The sequence below is a fragment of the Hipposideros armiger genome, unplaced genomic scaffold, assembly GCF_001890085.2.
Source record: "Hipposideros armiger isolate ML-2016 unplaced genomic scaffold, ASM189008v1 scaffold_239, whole genome shotgun sequence".
Lineage (NCBI taxonomy): Eukaryota > Metazoa > Chordata > Mammalia > Chiroptera > Hipposideridae > Hipposideros > Hipposideros armiger.
The window spans coordinates 1,214,380-1,234,842 of record NW_017731589.1 but is presented as its reverse complement, the minus strand read 5'-3'; the positions used below and the strand labels follow the sequence as shown (position 1 = coordinate 1,234,842).

At 42.8% G+C, this 20,463-nt stretch overlaps 1 protein-coding gene across 3 annotated transcripts in view; it reads right to left on the bottom strand.

The window, feature by feature from the left end:
• Nucleotides 1-1,979: 1,979 nt before the first annotated feature.
• GALNTL5 (polypeptide N-acetylgalactosaminyltransferase like 5) overlaps nucleotides 1,980-20,463 on the bottom strand; it is a 51,357-nt gene continuing 32,873 nt past the window's right edge. Inside the window, exons 4-11 of one of the 3 annotated variants that reach the window (XM_019655399.1) lie at nucleotides 18,860-19,160; nucleotides 18,405-18,525; nucleotides 17,461-17,627; nucleotides 13,746-13,868; nucleotides 11,173-11,422; nucleotides 8,897-9,014; nucleotides 5,507-5,656; nucleotides 1,982-3,562 (exon numbers count right to left, since the gene is read on the bottom strand). In XM_019655399.1, coding sequence (XP_019510944.1) covers nucleotides 3,407-3,562; nucleotides 5,507-5,656; nucleotides 8,897-9,014; nucleotides 11,173-11,422; nucleotides 13,746-13,868; nucleotides 17,461-17,627; nucleotides 18,405-18,525; nucleotides 18,860-19,121 — 1,347 coding nt within the window. In that variant the 5' untranslated portion in view covers nucleotides 19,122-19,160 and the 3' untranslated portion in view covers nucleotides 1,982-3,406. Of the gene's footprint in view, nucleotides 3,563-5,506; nucleotides 5,657-8,896; nucleotides 9,015-11,172; nucleotides 11,423-13,745; nucleotides 13,869-17,460; nucleotides 17,628-18,404; nucleotides 18,526-18,859; nucleotides 19,161-20,463 lie in introns of all 3 variants that reach the window. The other 2 variants (XM_019655402.1, XM_019655401.1) reach the window with 2 other exon arrangements.

Sequence of the window (20,463 nt, the reverse complement as noted above, 5' to 3'; positions counted from 1 at the left end):
CGGGGAGCGGGGGCGGCCGCCGGCTCGCCCAGGCCCCGGGGGGCTTGCCCAGTGCCCGCGCCGCAGCCTCGGCTCGAGCGTGAGCGCCGGCCGAGGCCACGTGACGTCGCGCCCCCGCCCCCCACGGCCGCCCCCTTGCGCTGCGGGTGACGTCACCGTGCGCAGGTGGCGCGCCGCGACCCCTGAGGGTCCAGAACGTTCTCGAGGCCGCCCGCGAGGCTCCGGCCCCTGGGGGCTGTCACGGGCGGCCTTCGGAATTTTTTCTTCTGATGAAAAGCCTTATGGAAGACGAATGTCCTAAAACATATGAAAAAAGATGCGCACTCTCATTTAAGATATAAGAAACGTCGGTTAATGAAAATGTAGACTTGGCAATAAACCCTTCGGGGAAGCTATGCCAAAGCCGCCTACCTAGGTGCTGGAGTGCAAAACACAGCACTCCTGGGGAGCGACAGCCACGGGAAGCCACACCAGTGTCACCAGGGGGCTTGGTAGGCATGCTGCGACTTAAACCCCACGCCAGCCAGACCTGCCTTTTACCGAGATCTCCAAGTCACTTTACATAATACAGAGGACACTGAACTGCCCTTGGCAGTGTTGCATTGTGGTTAAACCCAGGCTTTTTGAGACTGGGCTGGTTATGCCCCGTAGTCTTTGTTTCTAGGTACAGTTGGCCAGATGAAAGACAGACCTGAAATCTGAATTTCAAATAAATAATTTTGTAGAAGTATGTTCCATGGAGTGTACTAAAGTATTGTTTATCCAAAATCCAAATTTAACAGGCTTCCTGTATTTTCATTTGCTAAATCTTGCAACCCTAACCCCAGACAAATTCTAACCTTCGTTTTTCTCATCTAGGAAATGGGGATAATAGTAGGATCTAGCTCATAAAGCTGTGTGGATGAAATGAGATAGTCCATGCAGAGTATTTACCACAGGGTATGAAACAATGAGAGCTCAATAAGTGTAAATTCTTAATTATTTCATACAGATGTGTCTTAGGATAAATTCCTAGAAGTATGCTTTAATTATAGAACTCCCAGGCTTAATATAAGCCTTGTCTGAGCATTTGATCATACCCAAAACTGTATTTTATGAAAAGCCTTGAGCAGGTTAGCAGGTACCTCTCAACTAGCTCCAGGACACAAGTCAGATTTTTAAATTTCCATACAAAAACAAAAAATTGGCACCTACAAGCAAGTACAGATTTCCTTCCAATCACACCAAATAGTTGGATGTTGATTCTGATTTGTTTTCTATTCCAGAGACAACCGAAACAATATCCAAGAGGAGAATGTTTAAAAAAATGCTACCTCATTCCTAAGATTTGTCCATGTGATCTACTATCTGGACTAAATTATTACAAAACGAAGAGTTAATATTAGGCCCTGAGCTCTAAGGAAAAGAACACTCCTTTTTCTTTTCACAAAGCTGATATTTACAACATCCTCCTTTATGGTTACACACACACACACACACACACACACACACACACACACGATGCCCAAAAAATGTATATTTATATTTATATTATATTTATATACATATGTATATATGTATATATATTTATATATATAAATATATTTATATTTATATACATATGTATATGTATGTATATGTATATATGTGTACCAGAGGTGCCAAAGAAATGTATACAAGTGGACACTTTGGTCAACGTTGCTCAAGCAGTAGTTCGCCGTAATCAGAAGTGTCTGGACGCTGATGCGAACCACTTTGAGCATCTCTTATAATTGTTATTGGTATATATTGAGTATTACAATTTTAATCGTTTTTCCCTTTCTTAAAACGGGTATAAATTTTTTGGCACCCTCTGTATATGTATCTATGTATATGTGTATATATACTCAAATTTCAAAACTATAAAAAGGGTGTTACTTCAAGAAGATACTGTAGTTTTTTCCTTCCACCACAAAATTTCTATTTTGTATTTTACTCTAATTTTAATAGGTTCACAGGTTTCTTACCATCAATTTTTATTACTTTCTAAAAACAACTAAGGTATAAATATAGGCCAAGAATATATAATCATAATGTGGTGCTTATTTTGTGCAGCCAGATTGACCTTTTAAAGGCCCAATCAAGTTACCATGGCCGTCTAAAATACGTGAGCACAGGTTTTTACATGTCTTTCTAGCAGTAGGTTTTAGAGAGCATTTTGCTAAATACATAGGTATAAAGAGATCATAAACTGGTCCTTTTTTATTTACATTGTATATATTATCTAAAGAGTACAAGCTCCATGAAGCGAGGGATGTTTTCCTGCTCCTTTGTCTGCTGCATTCCAGCACCTAGGAGGACACCTGGCCCGGATGACCACTCAATTGTTGACTGAATGAGTATAATAGATGAGTCAAGTTGTTTCTTGCTATAAAAACTATCAATAGCTTATGTTTTCTCCAGCATAGGCTATGTTTAATGATCCCATCCTAAGTCTCCCCTGCTCCTTTTTAACTCCTTTCAACGTGAGCCTTCACTCATTTTCTCACCCTCTTTGTCTTTGTGAATGACATCTATTTCAATTTCCTAGCCATCTGCACCAGGGGGAACACAACAGCCACCCCTCTAACCCGAAAGCCGTACTTAGACATCTGGGGGGGGGTGTTCACACAGGATAGGTATGGAATCTAACAGCTGCTTCCCCGATCCCAGCTAAACAGTTCTCAAGTCAGAACATTGGTTATCAATGAGGCACGTAACCCAGGAAGTTTCAGGAGAGCTGTAGGCTAGAGTTGTGGGAGGGGACAGACATGAAAAAGGGAAACTCAGAAGCAGGAAGTATCTCCAAGTGTCAGAAAGGTGGACAGGAACAAATGGGGAGTCTGGCCTGGAGAGCTGCACCAGGACACCCAGGCAAGTGGACCGGACATCAGAAACTCAGGAATCCAACCAAGCAAGGTGTCAGTGCCAGAATCTACACTGGCAGCAAAAAAGGAGCTCAATACAGTTAAATAAAAGTTGGTATGTACCACCAAGACTCTCGATGCACATCTTTCTGAGAAGACCACTGGGCCAGGTCGCCTGTCTGGGGTAGGAATGGAGTTGGCGAAGGCTCCAAGAATGGGGCAGTCCCTGTAGTCTACCAGGACCAAGTGAGTCTGGCCAACAATTGGAGATAACTGTATACTGGAGTCTTAACTGTGTGACAGTGACATTTCTAATGTTCAAGGTCTTGCCACCCTAGAAACTTAGTGGCGGATGAGTAACAAAGAATTAAGAGCTATCATGAAAGGAGGAAAGAAAAGGCACTCCTGTCCTGGACTACTCTGATTGTATTAATTAGTGCATTTCACATAATTTCATGATGTTCCAAACTTGTACTCTTCTCTATGTTGAAGGACTAGAGGACTTTTTAACCTTTTATTAATGAAGATGATTTGTTTTTCTTTCAGTGGCCGCGATTAAATGCCTCCAATTCTGGGAAGATAGTATCCAAATACCACTGAAATGACTTGCAACCCAATCGTTTCCTTAATTCAATACGCTCACTAATGTTTCCATAGGGAATGGATCTCAGACTAGGTCTTCGTAAAAAAAACTCCTCCTAAATGGAAATAAAGGGTTTCATTAAACCAAACCAATCTTAGGTAATCAAATCATGACATATAACATAGCAGTGTATATTTTGACCATCTAAACTTAAAAAAAAGAAAAAAACCCAACCTTTCCAATTTCTTCTGTATAGGGACATACATACGACCTGGGACTCACCCTACATGTGTTCATAGCCCGTGCTGTGATGGGAAAGGTTAGGTCCTGCTTCTCAGGAGCCCAAGAATCACAGCCATCTAGTTCAGTATATTCCTTCTCCTACCCTCTCAATGATACTCGAGGACAAAACCCATCACTCTCCAGTCCCAATCAATACTTCCATGGTCTCAGAAATGGAGGATGTAGTGGTGGCTAAAGGCAAATGATTCTGGGTGTAAATTCCATCCCTGCTATTTATTAACTATTCATTTGGACCCTACTCTCATGATGTTGTTGTCAAAACTGAATACTTAATACGTTTAAAGCCCTTGGGAGATGAAGGCTGGCACATAGTAGGTGGCATGTCAGTGTCAGTCATTATTATCCCTACACCCAGGTAGTCTTCCAGGCGCTCTGATGGAAGGAAGCACCAAGTATGAATGTCTAATGGACTCAATCTGCCCCATATTAAAAGTGGTATTATTCTAAGTAGACTGAAGCCTCCTTGAAAGCATATGGTATAGTAATATTGTTAAATGAGAGAAGGAGCTTGCTTATCCAAATTGGCATGTTATGGGCACACCATGTTGGATTTTATTCCCAGGGATCCTTGACAGCTGTAGGACTTTGCCACCATGTCTCACCAGTCCTAGGTCCCCAGTGTGGTCTGGTACAGGGGATGGGCCTGACGGTGGGGGAGGGGTGTTGTCATTTTGGAGTGAAGGTGGAGAAGACCTTAGGCAACATCTTCCCATTGGAAGCCCTCTTTTATCCAACACTTGGTCCTGTCAGACTTCAACATTTTTTTTGTGAGTCTAGGTGGCTGTATAGAAAGTACTCACTAAGTTTTTTGTTTTCTTTTAAGCTGAGCCATCCTGCCACCAGTTGGCAGCTCAGCAGCTCAGCTCGGGCTGGGAATCAAACCGCTGTTGCTCAGAGCTCAAACTTTGAGCGAGCTCTTAACCAACTGAGCCACTCGGCCAGCCCTCACTAAGGTTTTAACTCACATTGCCTGGATTACTAAACAAATTGAGTATTATACCTTTTGTAATTTAAAATAATAAATTAAAGAAATATTAGATCAAGACCAGAACATGTAATATCACAGAGAGAGTCTTACACATGTCTACCCATGTATCTAAAAGGAGGTCTCGTTGGGGTTACCGTCCATAGATGTTGCGTATGGATTCTGGATGGATGGCTTTGAAATTAAAATGGAACCACAACTACATGTTCTCTGTATGTGCACCTTTTTAGGTCTGAATAATGGGCTTAAACCTTGGGGTAATGCACAAATGAAGAGGCATGGCTTTGGTATAGAAATCTTGGACTGTGGTAGAAAAGAGGTAGTGGAGGTTCTTGCGTGGTCCCCAGACCAGCAGCAGCTATATTACTTGGGAACTTAGGTGGAGGAGTAGATATAAAGAGTTGCCTGTGGGCATGGGAGCAGGGAGAGGTGTTTGCTTTAGAGGGGCAATCCTTGAGGGTGGCAGTGGTGGTGGTGGAACAGATCTAGGAAGAAAAAAAAAAAAGGGCTGCTGTGTTGGTCGATTTGCTTCTGAAAAACTTGAGTTTCCCTAGAAATTAAAAAGTATGGTGCAAGTGTAGCAGAATGAACATATTGAAAATAGAGTCTGGAGATGGGTGGACGAGTGGTTGAATGGGTGCTACTAATTTAAGGAACAACACAGAGAAAAGAACAAAAATTGATATCTGGAAAGGTCGTGAAAGACTCTTTTAGAGGAAGCCCCATTCTGTAGGCCCTCTCATCTTTCCCAACCAGAAACATGTCCTTTACCTTGTATTCATCCAGCCAAACATGTACCAGTCTGAGGTTGTTATATATCGCAGCTCTGGTACCTTCAGGTTCATTCAGGATGTGTTGCTTATTGACATGTCCTACTCGAGAGCAGGGCAGTATGAAGAGTTGGCCTCCACACATCCAGATCTAGACGTAAGAAAAACAGAAAACATATTCACGGATGTTTGCTAGTAATCGACAACTGTTTAATTTTTTAAAAGAAATAACACTAGCTAACATTTATTAAGTTTCTTATTTCATTCGATCCTCACAATCCCCCTATAATGCAGCTGATGTGATTATCCCCGTTTTACAGATGAAGAAACTAATACATAGATTGATGAAGCTTGCCCAGGGACACAGAGCTGGTAAGTGGCAGAGCGCAGCGTTCAAACTCAGGAAATAAGACCCCATAGCTAACACTCTGAACACTAAATGATTCTGCCTCTCTCATACAGGACCAATTCTGATGCTAATTATGTGTGAAGAGTGGCAGGATATTTTGTCTTAAACTATTCTCAAACAATATTCTGAGTAACATTTTCTGAAGCAATTAAGTATTGTTGGACGTAAACAAGTAACAAGAGAAATTCTAACCATGGCTGAATTCAATCATTCGTCTTTTTTGTGCTTAAAACCCTTTATAATACTTGTGTTTAATAACTTTTTCATTACGTAAAAGTAAAATATGACTACTGAAAAACTGGCAAATGTAGAAAAGTACACAGAAAAACATAAAAATTACTTTTCGTCCTAACGCTTTATTAACATTAATTCAGGTACATATGTGTGCACACATACATACACATGACAGTAAGTGCTGTAATGGTGAAGCGTGTGCTATAACCATGAAGTGTGTGCTATAACAGTAAAGCAGCTCTATAATGGTAAAGCGTGCATAGGTGTGTGTGTGTGTGTGTGTGTGTGTGTGTGTGTGTGTGTAGCGGGAGGAAGGATGAGGTCAAGAAAAATCTGCCTGAAGAAACTACATCAAAGCTGTAACTGTGGACTGTGGTGGCAGGGAAAAGGAAGGTGGACAGAGCAAAGGGATGATGAAAGGTAGAACTGACCAGATTTGCTGAGGGAGGTGAGCCATGAGAGGGAGCGTGTCGACCAAGCCAGAACTCGGCGGGGGGTATAGGAGGGGGGCAGGTAAGTGGGGGTAGCATATCATCCACCATGGAGGGAACAGGGGAAGAGTAGTGGGCTCGAGGGAGCAGAAGTTAGTTTTGTTACTGAAATGTTGGTCCAGCGTACCTATGGGACATTCGAATGAAGGTAACCCTTAAGCAACTGGTCGCACAACAGAGCAGTGCATGTCACTCATAATAAACTTGGCGAATACATGAAACACATTGTTAGCCTTTATATCTTACCTTCAATGCCACTTCAGTAGGGGCACCATCTAAGACATATACTTCCCCAAAGATCAGGCTAGGTTCCCCTTTTATATGACCTCAAGGTACTCCTCATTTCTCCTTCATTACATGTACCAAAAATAAAATTAAATAATCTCACCCTTCCCTAATTGAATGGAAGCTTCATGGCATTAGAAACCACTATTGCATTGTGTGCTGCTGAATTTTAACAACCGGCACAGTGCTTGGCACCTAACAGGTTCTCAATAAATAGTGCTGAGTGAATGAGTGAATGAATGAATGAACAAGTGAATGTATCTTCTGAGTGCCCAGCATGTGGCACAACCTGACATAGAAGGTGCTCCTTAAATGATGGCTACATTGAACCTAAGTAGAACTCTCAAGACAGAGCTCAACAGAAACTTTAGATTTGGGTCTTGTCACCACACAGGTGTCAGGTACAGCCATGGGAGGTGGTGCAGGTCTGCTATTATGGAAAACACTAACACGTGTGTGGCCCAGGTGCTGGCCCCTCTAAACAGAGGTGCTACCACAGGTCCTGGTGGCCCTGCCCTGCCAGGTGCTATGCCTTTAGTTGCTGGGTCATGGGAAAGCTCAGAGATCTTGGAGAAGGGTGGGGTGGTTGGGCTGCAGGTGAGAGGTACTCAGTAGGCTCAGAGTAGAGGTTCTTCCCGCCATGTAAGGAAATCTTTGACTACGTTAATAACAACCAGCATGGCTTCACAGGTGCAAAACGGCTGGTGAGCACATGGAGTGAGAAGAAAGGGTTGACAAGAACAACAATCTTGGGAACACCTGTGTTTAAGAAATGCACAGAATGGGCTGGCCGAATGGCACGTTGGTTAAGAGCTGGCTTGGGACGCCAGAGGGCCCCGGTTCGGATCCCACATATGAGGGCCAGTGACACTGCCCTCTACAGCTAAGATGCTGAACAACAGCTCAACCTGGAGCTGGGCTGCCGTGAGTCGCCGGCGATGACAGGTGGGTTGCCATGGGCTACCGTGCATAGCCAGCAGCCAGCGTGAGTGGCCAGCAGCCGCTATGAGTGGCTGTCCAGAGGCCGGCGACTGATCTGCCTCGCCTGGGAAGAGCGCAGTGATGGTGCCAACTTGGGCCAGTGAAGCAACGTCCTCCACAACTAGACTGAAGAACTAAAAAATCAACAGCAACTTGTCTGTTCCCCTTCCCCCAATTCCCCGATAAAAAAATCTAAAAAAAAAAAAAGACATGCACAGAAGAAATTCCTATAAAACGAATTGAGCGCCACCAAGGGGAAGGGGGACCAGAAATGTCGTCCTAAAAATCCAAGAAAACTTTTGGAAAGGACTGTTCTACAGTGGCAAATGCTGCAGTTACCTCGAGCATATGGAAGACCAAAGACTACCCATTAGGGACATCAATATTAAACTGGTGACAGTTCCCGGAATGATGTCACAGGATGCTGAGGGCCCCCAGGATTGTGATTTACTAAAATGAAGAGGAAGTGAGAAATAAAGAAGTATACTTATATAGGTATATATACTATAATGATTTCTAGTTTCATCAATGTTGTAACAAGGATCTCAGGATTTAAGAGTAAGGAGACAACTCAGACATCCCTCCCGAGTCCTCTCATTTTACAGATGGAGAATCTGAGAACTAAGACAGCCCATGTATTTAGTGGCATCCAGGTCCCCTACCTCATAATCCTATGTTATTTCCACCACACTACAAGAACCAAGACAATCAGTATAATATAAAAGATTCCACAAATGGATTTAAGTTATTATATTAATTTGATGCCATACGTTGGAAATAACATATGGTAAGAAAATCGGGTATTTTATTAAATGTTTTCAATTTTTGCAAGGAGCCCCATAAATTGTGTATTTCATGTGATACCAGAATGGTACCAGCTACTCTTGTAGAAAAATGGCGTAATTGCCACTGCAGATGACATGACTTAAAGTTAGAGTTCACTCCCTATGTACAAAGGTAACTATGTAAAAAAAACCAAAATCTGAATTACCCTTAGTGAAAGTTCCAAATTTTCCCCTCCCCAGAAGTTCATGTCTTTGTCATACTGTCCAAGCTCATTAAAATAATGCCGTTTTATAGCAAAAATTCCTCCAGCCATTACAGGGGACCTAAAAAAGGAAGAACACGTAAATATCAGATTGATTCCATAGATTCAGTCACTGTGGATTTTTGCCAAAATTATATTGGATATTAGTGATAAATAGTTAAAAACTAGAAAACAACCATATTAACTAAGCCAAAATTATCTTAACATTTGAGTACGTAAAATTACTAAATTAAAAGCATAACTACCTGGGGCCGGCCAAGTGGCTCAGTTGGTTAAGAGCTCGCTCAAGAGCTTGAGTTCTGAGCAACAGTGGTTCGATGCCCGGCCCGAGCTGAGCTGCCGCTGAGCTGCCAATAGGTGGCAGGATGGCTCAGCTACATAAAAAATTTAAAAAAAAAATTAAAAAAAAAAAAGCATAACTACCTAAAAGTAGGCAATAACTTTGACTTATCATGTCAGCAATATACATCATGTCAAATTATGTCAGCAATCTGTATTAACTGTTGTCTTGGTCAGAGGGAAAATCATCTTCAGAATATGAATTTCCCATGGGGATGACGATTGAAACAAGTAGTGATGTTTTGAGATCCCCCTTTCTAAGGGCATTAAGTAAATTACAATATTTCTTTCTGGGAAAACGAGCATGTTACAAAACATTTCTTTTTGTCCACCAGTAGCAGGGTCCAATAATACCAAACTAAAGAGTTTGGAAAATAATTACATGTTCATTCATTCATTCAGTCAGTCATTTATTCATTTGTTCAAAACAGTATCTATTAAGCATCTCTAATGTGTTAGGGATAAATTAGGGAGTTAACAGGCAAAGGTGGAAGTAGGGACACCAAGTAGAGGTGGTTGAAGTGGTCCCAGAAAGACGATGGAATCTTAGATAAGCATATAACAATGAAGGTGGTCAGATGTGGTTGCATTTTTGGTATATTTTGAAGATAGAGCCAGCAGATTTGCTTATAGGTGGGCTGTGGGGTATTGGAGGAAGAGAAGAGTCAAGCCTGACACCCACAGTTTTGGCCTGGGTACCTGAAAGATGGCGTTTCCATGCACTGAGATGAGGAACGCTGTGGGGTGAGCAGGGTTCTGGTGGGAAGATTCAGTTTTGAACATATTTGAGATGTCTATTCAGCATTCAAATGGAGATGCCAAGTAGGCTGGTGGATAGCTGAGTCTGGCATCCTGAGAGAGGTCAGGGTTGGAGACATAAATATGGGAGCCATCAACAGGAGGAGGATGAGATTCACTCTGTGAGGACGGGAGATGGGAAAGAGGACAAAGGACCAAGACCTGGGCACTTCAACAGTAAGAAGCTGGACAGAAGAGGAGGGATCAGCAGAGGATGGTTAGGAGCAACTGCTGAGGTAGGAGGGAGACCAGGAGACGGTGGTGGTCTGGAGGAGAAGGAAAGAGAAAGTGCAGCAGCATCCAGCGCTATAGACAGACCAAGTGAGATGAACTGAGAGCCGTACACTGGATTTTACAATGTGAAGGCCATTAACAAGTTTGGCGGGGGTAAAACCTGATTAAAGTGAGTTTAAGAGACAAGAGTCGAAGATCAAGGACTCGCTAGGCCGTAGTGTTAGAAAATTTACGCATGTGGTTTGTGAAACCAAGAAGTTAACAGTAAAAGAAGAGAAGGGAGCTCGGTGTCAAAAGTTGCCAGTAAACATGGAAAGTGACCTGGAGGAAGTCCCATCAGAAACAGCCTCATAAATGCAGTTAAAAGTCACAAGATTCAAATTGTTCTCACGGTTAGACATACAGTTTCCAAGACTAATCATCTAAGAAAATCACGTTCATCTCAACCTATAAAATAAAAGATGGAAGCAACTTGGATAAACATTTTATAAGTGAATTTGGCAAAGACATCTACTTTTTCTTGACCATCCACAGTGCTGGCATTTTCACTGATCAGCACACAACTTGCTCCTGAGAACCAAGTGGACTTGGTTCACATTCTAAAGACGAACATCTGAGATTAGAGGGATTCTACCCATAGAGATGTTGCAAACTGGGGTGAGATGCTCGTTTTCAATGGAAGAAGCTCAAAACCTACCCAATTCTATTGGTACAGACTTTTAGAAACAAGATAAATAACAGAATATCATTAAACCCAAGACATTAAAGGAATCATGTCTGATAGCTTTTCTTTCTTCCAGGTACCAATACACATATGCAATTTTCCCCATAACCAGAAGAAATCTCACCGGATGGGACTAGTGGGTCCTTCTGGTCCATCCATCTCATAAGAGAAAACATCATCCCATTTAAATTGCAGATACCAGTTGAAAGCTCCCCTCACAACAGGAGAGGGCTGATATTCCAGGGTCATGTAGTCAATGACATCTATCAGAGGACACACCACCATTTTGCAGTCCTTGCTGATGGCATACAGCAAGGGCTCCAGCCACATTTTATTAACCTCGCAGTGGCTATCCAGGAACACCAGAACATCCCCTGGGGAAGTAAGAACATGGATGAAATATCGGACAACCCAAATCAAAGTTCAATACAACCCATTTGTCGAGCATCTAACTAAGTGCTATGTGCTTGGCTCTTCGAGATGCTTTCAGTTCCACTGGGGGAGACAAGAAACACACACTTCATTTTGTACCAAAAAAACGTGGGACATCGTGTGCAACAGATGTTCAGAAAGAGCTGGTGAGCTGTGGTTTAGAGGGTGGGTTTTGGGAAGATTCTAAAAAAGCAGGTGGAACTGAGCTAGCCTTCAATTAAAAAATACTTTAGCTTGGCTTTGATCAATCAACTCAATTTAGCAAATGTTAACTGTGAGGATACCTTCTTTGGCACTTACTGTCGGTTGTCGGGATGTAAAGATGTGTAACTATTTTTGCTGTTTAGTTCAAGCTTTCATGAGGGTCTATTCTGCTTAGAGAACATGGGGGGAAATGGCATCAAAATGAAGTGTGTGTGTTTGGTAATGACCAGTGCTAGCAATGATCCAGGCAAGGGCCCTCTTGCACCATGTGATGGGACCGTTCATTGGTGCAGTCTTTTCTTAGGACAATTTGGCAGTATCCATCAAAATTTAAAATAAGAACTTCCCTTTTGCCCAGCAATTCCACTTTTAGCAATTCATCCCATAGGCACGAACACACATTTGCACAAAGATATATGTACAAGAATTGCCAGTGCAGCAGCATTTTTTTAGTAATAGTAAAAAATTAAAAAAAATTGAAAAATAGCTAAACAAATTATGGCAATCCATTCATGGACTCTACATGGAATACCACACTATGATTAAAAAGTAACCTAAATCTTAAGTATTGTCACGGGTAAAGTTCCAAAACATTAAAATTACATTAAAAGAGTAAGTCTCAGGACAGTATAGATAGTACGATTCTAGTATATATTTAAAAAGCCTTAAAGCTATGTATGCGTGGGTATGTGTTTAATGCATGAAACCAGGGGTCTGAAAACATTGTGTTTTCATGCTCTCTCAGTGGCTTGTGTTGTGTTTGTGACAATGAACATGTACTGTGTGTGTGTCAAGCGGTCAGGCCAGCATAGAAAAAGACAGTCAGATTTGGCTTCTATGTAGCTTTCTGCTCAATAAGGGATCCCTGCTAAGGAACTGAGTTTCTCATTGGATTGCAACAGGGCCTGATGAAATACCTTTGGACACTACCCATCTCCTCTGGTTCTAGTTTAATATTCTGCCAGTGACCTCTGATCTTTCAGGTTCCAGGTAGCTTGTCAGCTGGAAAGCTCAGGCCCCTCGGGACGTGTCCCCCAGCAGTGTTGACCGCTCAAGGCTTGTTCAAGGCAATGCCCCAGAGGCAGGGCTGTCCTCATCCATGTTTGGTCCCCTTACCTGGACATGGGACCTCTCTGCGCTGCTCTTGGCGGCAGCCCAGGGAGTGTGCTGCTCAGACCTCCGCTCCAGAGAACTTGCTGTGAGGAGCGGGTCTGACAGCTTCCAAATCTTGGGATCTACTGCAGTGTTCACACCAAGGCCTTGCCCTCCCCAGGGGGCTCCCAGCCAATGAGTAAGCACAGAGTGTGTGTGTGTGCGTGTGTGTGTGTGTGTGTGTGTGTGTGCGCGCGCGCGCGCGTGCCCGCACGCTTGTGGAAGGGTACAGGGGAGGGGAGAACTAGAACTGGGACATTGGGCCCCATGCAGGATTCCTTGAACAGGTGATCTTTGCTTGGGGTTCCCCACAAGCCCAGCTGAGCCTCTGTGAAGCTCTTTCCTTCAACCCCGAACTCCTGCCTTTCCTTTTTTCCTTCCCAGATGTCAGGCCAGAAGCTCTGGTCCACACTTCTTCTCCCTCTCCCCTTTATCCTTCACAGACTTTTCTCTCTGTAAACTTTTTCTTCTCATTTTGTCTTGACCTCGTAGGCCTGGAACTGATGCTCTTCCTGGCCTCAGAGTCTCCTGTAGGATCAGCAGCTGCACCACGGCCCTACTCCCCCCCATTAAGTCTTGCTTTCCTCACATCTTGACAAGCGTGGGTCCCAAGAGCACCCCAGTGGGTTCCATGCATGTACAACTGCATCTTAGAGTTTGTATCTGGGGGAGCTCAACCTGCAACAGGGGCTGACATTATGACCCCCACAAAAGAATATCTGTCATCTATTTGAAATCACAAATGGACATTTTGAAGCAGAATACTTCCAGAGTCAAAAGAAGATTAAAGACTCATGGCGGAAATACATTTCCACTCTGTTTATGCCAGTGGAGAGACATGGAGGGTTTCCCTGAGGATTATCTCTGTGACACAGACACTGGGTCACGTCCCCAAAGAAATGTTCATACCTGAAGCACGAGACGCTCCAATCAGCCTCGTTCGAATCAGTCCTTCTCTCTTTTTGTTTCTTATTAATTTAATCTTTCCCCGAAAAATTTCTAGGTGATAGTCTAGTTTTTCTTTCAAATCATCTGGAAAACAAAACAAAACAAACAACCCAACACTCGACAAATTATAAACTATAACTACAGAAATTAAAACAGTGGATCACAATTTCAATTGATTCCTCGAAACCATGCTAATCCACAGAAGTGCCAACTTTAAAAGAAACTTTATACCATGCAATGAAGAGATTTATACCATGACTCAGCATTGACACTAATAGTAAACATTCTTCTGTGTTGCTAGTGAAATATTTCTATTTTAGCAAGTCACTATTAAAAGTTTAGTAGAAAAAGCATTAAGTTATGGCGCTTTGGAGCAATCTGACTTTATTACTAAAAAGTGTGTTTCTGGGCCTGCCGAGTGGCGCGATGGTTAAGAACTGGCTTGGGACGCCAGAGGGCCCGGGTTCGGATCCCACATATGAGGGCCAGTGACACTGCCCTCTACAGCTAAGATGCTAAACAACAGCTCAACCTGGAGCTGGGCTGCTGTGAGTTGCCAGCGATGGCAGGTGGGTTGCCATGGGCTACCGTATGTAGCCAGCAGCCAGCGTGAGCGGCCAGCAGCCGCAGTGAGCTGCCGTCCAGAAGCCGGCGACTGATCTGCCTCGCCCGGGAAGAGCACAATGATGGTGCCAACTTGGGCCAGTGAAGCAACGTCCTCCACAACTAGACTGAAGAACAAAAAAACGACAGCAACTTGTCTGTTCTCCTTCCCCCAATTCCCCAGCATTGTTCCCATCCCCCCAATTCCCCAATAAAAAATCTTAAAAAAAAAAGTGTGCTTCTAACTTGGTAGTGACTCTGAGACAAGCTGTCAAACCTCAGAGCCTCGGTTTCCTCGTCAGTGAGAAGGGAGACCTGTCACCTTGCAGCTGTTGAGTCGAATGCTCCTGCGATCCTTTGAAGTTATAAGGAAGTGTCTCGGAATGCAAGACCCGAGGGAATGATCTCGGTAAAACTTCCTTATCCGGTGGTCTTGAAGTTATAAGGAAGTGTCTCGGAATGCAAGACCCGAGGGAATGATCTCGGTAAAACTTCCTTATCCGGTGGTCTCGGAAAGCTGATGCCATCCCGAGGATACAGGATACGCATGTGTGAAGGCACAACTCATGCTTAATCACAATGAGTTTCGGTGAAGCAGCTGCTAGTCTAATTGAATCAATTAACTGGGTATAGATATTCAAATTGACCTCTTTGTGACCGTTGTAAATAAAAGCTTTATGCCTGCCAGTATCAGGGCTCGCTCTCTGGGTCTGAAGAGACGAGACCCCTGGCCCGCAGAAACTCTACTTTTGACTCTTGTGATTTCTTAACCCGTCGCCGCCCCTCCTCGAGCCCCCCAGCCCTTGTCACGTGGGACGTGATATCTGGCACCCCAACGTGGGGCCTCGAAGACTGTGGTATCTGGTGCCCTGAAGACGTGATAAGAGACCTACCCTATTCCATGTCCTGCTGTAGTGAGAGGACGAAGTGCATCCCTCTGCACAGAACCTGGTACTTAACAGCCACTCAATATTTGGAAGTTAATATGATGATGCTAAAGGAGGCCGGGCTTGTCAGATGGCTACGCATGTCTCAGTCTGAATTCCTAAGTCCTAGGCATCTGGATCAGGAGGTGAAGGTCACTGTGATCTTGGCAAAGCAGGGATGTCTTCCCTCATCTTTAAAAGGAGTGCCAGGGCCCCACTCAGAGGCACCTGCAGGGCAGGGGCAGCAGCTCAGCTCAGAGGTCTGTCAATGCCCCTCTGACATCTAGGACACAGCAGAAATCCGGGGAGCCAGAGAGAGGAGGAAATAGACAATAGGCAGCGGTCATCTCTGGCATCAAGCAGAGGGCTTGGGTTTTTCAGCAGGAGGCCATGTTGTTGGCATGTAGAAGGGTGGATGGCAGCAGGTCAGCTGTGGACATGCCTCTCATGTAACTCAATGGGGCCAGGTCCCTGGGGCCCCGTCCCCTGCGCCCCAAGCTGAGGGGTTCCATTGGCAGTGCCTGCTGGTGTCAGCTGGGAACAACAAGCTGCAGTTTAAAATCTTCCCCGATAGCCCACAAGGAATCATCGCACATTAACAGCAGAACTGTGTCTGTCCTGAGCTGGGTCAGAACAGAGAACACCCCATTTCCTGCATTTTCTGTGTTCAGGTTCTGCGTGCGTCAAAGACCACGCTCCTTGGTGGGGGTAGGGACATCACCACAGACCAGGTGAGCACGGATCAGGGAGGAGGAGAAGAGTCTAGTCTGGCAGCACACCCACATTTCGGTCATCCGCAGGGATTCCCCGGAAGAACATATGTGCAGCTCACCAGGTATGTCTGAACTCATGGTGTGGCTCTGAAAGGCTGGGGGAGGTCATCCTGGGACTGTCTCCCCATAGCACGACCCCAGTCCTTCTGGGTCAGAAGGTAGAGCTCCACAGTCCAGCAGAAGACCCCCCCAACCCTGTCCCCTGCTCATGGCTTTACGGGGGGACATCTTGCCCAGCGTGTGGCCAGATGCGTTTCTCCCTGCTACTGATCAGATAAAGCATCTGACCATCTCTCCACATTCCCTCCCGTGCACAGGACTAGAAATAAACAGCACTGTTCCCCTCTGACATGGATGGCTCCCATAGAAACAATGTCACGTAGGACAGTGCCTGGCCAATTCCTAAAGGTAGCTGACATCAGCTTGAGTTACATTCCACCTTCAAGTTGACGCATCTAGAGATTTTTCCCCTTCCTGTTCTTCCTACCATGTCTCCTCCTCTTTGCCGTTCCCACCCCCAAGTGGGTCAGGCTCACAGTGGGTTAGGTAAACTTTCAGGTAGGATACCTACGCGATACTGATATATTGGTCCCATGGGAAACAGACCCCGCAGGGACCTGCAGACTCCAAAAATCTTTTCACTAATCTGGGTCCTCTTAGCTTTCCTCAGGTTTGTAAATAAGTTGTAAAACATACAACTAATTTCAAATGCTAAGTGTAATCAGATTTTCTACTTATATCACAATTCTTTAAGCCAGTGAGCATACAGAAATAAGTGCTTATCTGCAGTTGGTCTGATTAGAATTCTTTCATGTGAAATAACTGGGTTGTGTCTTTTCCCCCACAGTATGCCTGTGATAGCCCCGTTTTCTCCAGATAAAATTTCAACTATGCCCTTCCCAAGTGGTTGCCTTTTCATATCTGGTCTTCTGCCCATACCCTCCTCCACAACGCTATATTCATACATAAACTACACAAAATACAGAACTATGCCAAGCTCAAACCATGTTTTCTCTCGACCTCTGGGCCTTTGCCGCACTATTTCCTCTGCCTGAAACGCTTTTTCCTTCCTCTCCATTTAGATAACTCCATCTCACCCTTCAGATCTCGGTTTAGATGTCACTTCTTCCTGAACGTCATTGATGATCTCTGAAGACCAGGTTGGTGCCCCCACATTTACCTCATGAGCACTAGCCACCCCATCAACCCAACACCATAGGACAGGGACCAGCACCGGGACCAGTGTAGCGACAGCACCCAGCACAACGCCTGCCTCCACACCCCCCAGCAGCTGTTCTTTGTCTAACTCACGCACCATCAGAGATAGCACTGCCTTCTAAGTACATTAGACAGATTGTTCGTGTTCTGTCTTACCAAATTCACTCATGTCATCGACCAATATAATTTCTTCAAGGATATGGTGTGGAGTGAGCATCATGACACTGGACAAGGTCCGAAACAAGGCATTAAATTCTTCATTGTAGAAGCAAATGATAATGCTGGCAGTAGGTAGTCTGGATGGGTAATGTTTTTTACGACACCTGCAGGCATAAATAGGAGAGAAAAAATGATTCATCTAAACGCCTTCGAGGTTTTGGGATCTGGTTTCAAACTATATTACAAAGCTATAGGCATCAACACAGTATGGTGTTGGCATAAAAACAGACACATAGATCAATGGAACAGAATAGAGAGCCCAAAATAAACCCATGCCTATGTGGTTAATTAATTTACAATAAAGGAGCCAAGAATATACAATGGAAAAAGGACAGTGTCTTCTATAAAAGGTGTTGGGAAAACTGGACAGCCACATGCAAAAGAATAAAACTGGACCTTGAGGGCATTATGCTAAGTGAAATAAATCAGGTAGAAAAAGACAAATATGTATGATCTTATTTACACGTGAAATCTAAACAAAAACAAAACACAATCCCACCCCCCACCACCACCACCCCTGCCGACCCCAGAAAAACCAAGCTCTTAGATACACAGAACAGATTAGTGGTTGCCATAGGCAGGAGTGGGTGAAATGAGTAAAGGGGGTACAGTTATAAGATAAGTAAGTCATGGGGATGTAATGTACGTTAATAATGCTGTATGCATATTTGAAAGTTGCTAGGAGAGTAGATCTTGAAAGTTCTCATCACAAGAAAAAATATTTTTTTGTAACCATGTATGGTGACTGATGTAAACTAGATTTAGTATGGTGATTTTTTTACAATATATACTAATATCAAATCATTATCTTGTACACCTGAAACTAACACAATGTTATATGTCCATTATACCTCAATACAAAAAAATTAGGAGGAACATACATTTCATTCCTGGTATCTGGCACATGTCTCTCATTGCCCAAACTTTTACTGATGAAAGTATTCAATCCATATTTTAAAAATTCACGAACAGCTTCTGGGTCTGTATAGTTAAAAGTCTTACCTGTGAGAAAAGGTAATCAGAGTCACATAAGTTTTAGCTTACTACCGTTACTTTGATTAAGGGATGACGTTTTTAACTGTACCTATTAAAATATATTTCTGTGAAAAACAGAAAGCAGTCTGAAACAAATATAGCAAACTGTATTTAAAAATTTTTAAATTTAGGTGGTAAATACAATTGCCTATTTTATTATTCTCTCTATATAGTATGTAAAATAGTCCATAATTTACAAATTGAATTGCTCTGAAAAGGATATTCTCGGACCCTTCCAAATATGAAATTTATGTCATATTTTCCCCTTAAAATCGCTAACAGAGAAAATAAAAATACTTACTTAAGTTTAAAATTGGCCTCTTTTCGTTAGTTTCATCTTTGTTAGGCCTTTGAAGTCTTACATGTAATCTTGGTGTTTTCCCAGAGCCATGGATAATTTGCTGTTGCAATTTTTCATCAGGGTACAAAACTGATGTAGGCTCCTTGGTTTCCTTCTGGGAGTTGCTCACATAATTATGGTAAAAACATATAAATAACAGAGCTGTGCAGATCCCAAACGTCAAGGATCCATAGAATAAACACTGAATTACGACATTTCTCATTGTAAGCCTAGCATTTCTGAGGGTCCATTTTTCAATTACCTAAATCAAAAGGATTTGAGAGAAATTATGTTAGATATTTCAATGGTTTGTAGATTATCTACTTGGCTTAAATTCAATTTTCAGGGGATTTTTTTATAATTTTAATGTTTCAATTATAGTTAACATACAATATTACATTAGTTTCAGGTATACAACATAGTGACTAGACATATAACCTTTGACGTGATTACCCCAATAAATCTATTATCCATCTGAGAACCTTACATGGTTATTACAATATTATTGACTATATTCCCTATGTTGTACTTTACATCCCAATGACTATTTTGTAACTACCAAATTGTATTTCTTAATCCCTTCCCCTCTTCATTCACTCCCCCAACCTCCCTCCCATCTGGCAACCATCAAAATGTTCTATTTCTGGGTTTGTTTCTGTTTTGTTTGTTCGTTTATTTTGTTTTTTAGATTCCACATATAAGTGAAATCATGTGGTATTTGTCTTTGTCTGTCTGACTGATTTCACTGAGCACAATACCCTCTAGATCCTTCTATGTTGTTGCAGATGGCGAGACTTCAGTCCTTTTTATGACTGGATAATATTCCATTGTCTATATGTACCACTTCTTTATCCATTCATCTATTGATGGACACTGAGGCTGCCTCCACATCTTGGCTCCTGTAAATAATACTGCAACAAACTTCTAGATGCACATGTCTTTTCGACAATTTTCAGTTTTAAAAACAGAATCGTTTTGATATCAGTGTTTATCATATACTTTGATAAAGTGTATTTTCTCTATTATCAAAAACTTTCAACACTGATACTCATAAGATGACCTAACATCAAAATACATGGCATGCTTCTAAAACATACAATATTGTTGAAAAGCACTGGCCCATCCTCCTGAGCATGTAGCGAACAGAGATAATGGGAAAGGTTTACTCATCTCTCGCACAGGCTCAGTCCATCTTGGAGAGTACAGGTCTCTATTAAAATATCAGATCTGTCGCCAATCAAAATTAAATATCTATAAAAAGATACACTATCACAAGCTACGAAGAAAGTGGGCGGTGAAAACTGTACTTCCTCACTCAACAGGACTGTGAATTGGTACAATCATTCTGGCAATATCTAGTTAAGCTGCATTTATCCACATACCCTGAGGAGACTCTTATGAGACACGTACAAGAATATGTATGGAAATAATGTTTGTAACAGAAACCAGATATAACTTAAATTTCCCTCAATAGGAGAATCCAGAAAGCAAGGCTATTCATCCAACACTGGAAATGAACCAACTGGACCTACAGGTATTATTAATATTGTAACATCTAAAAAAAA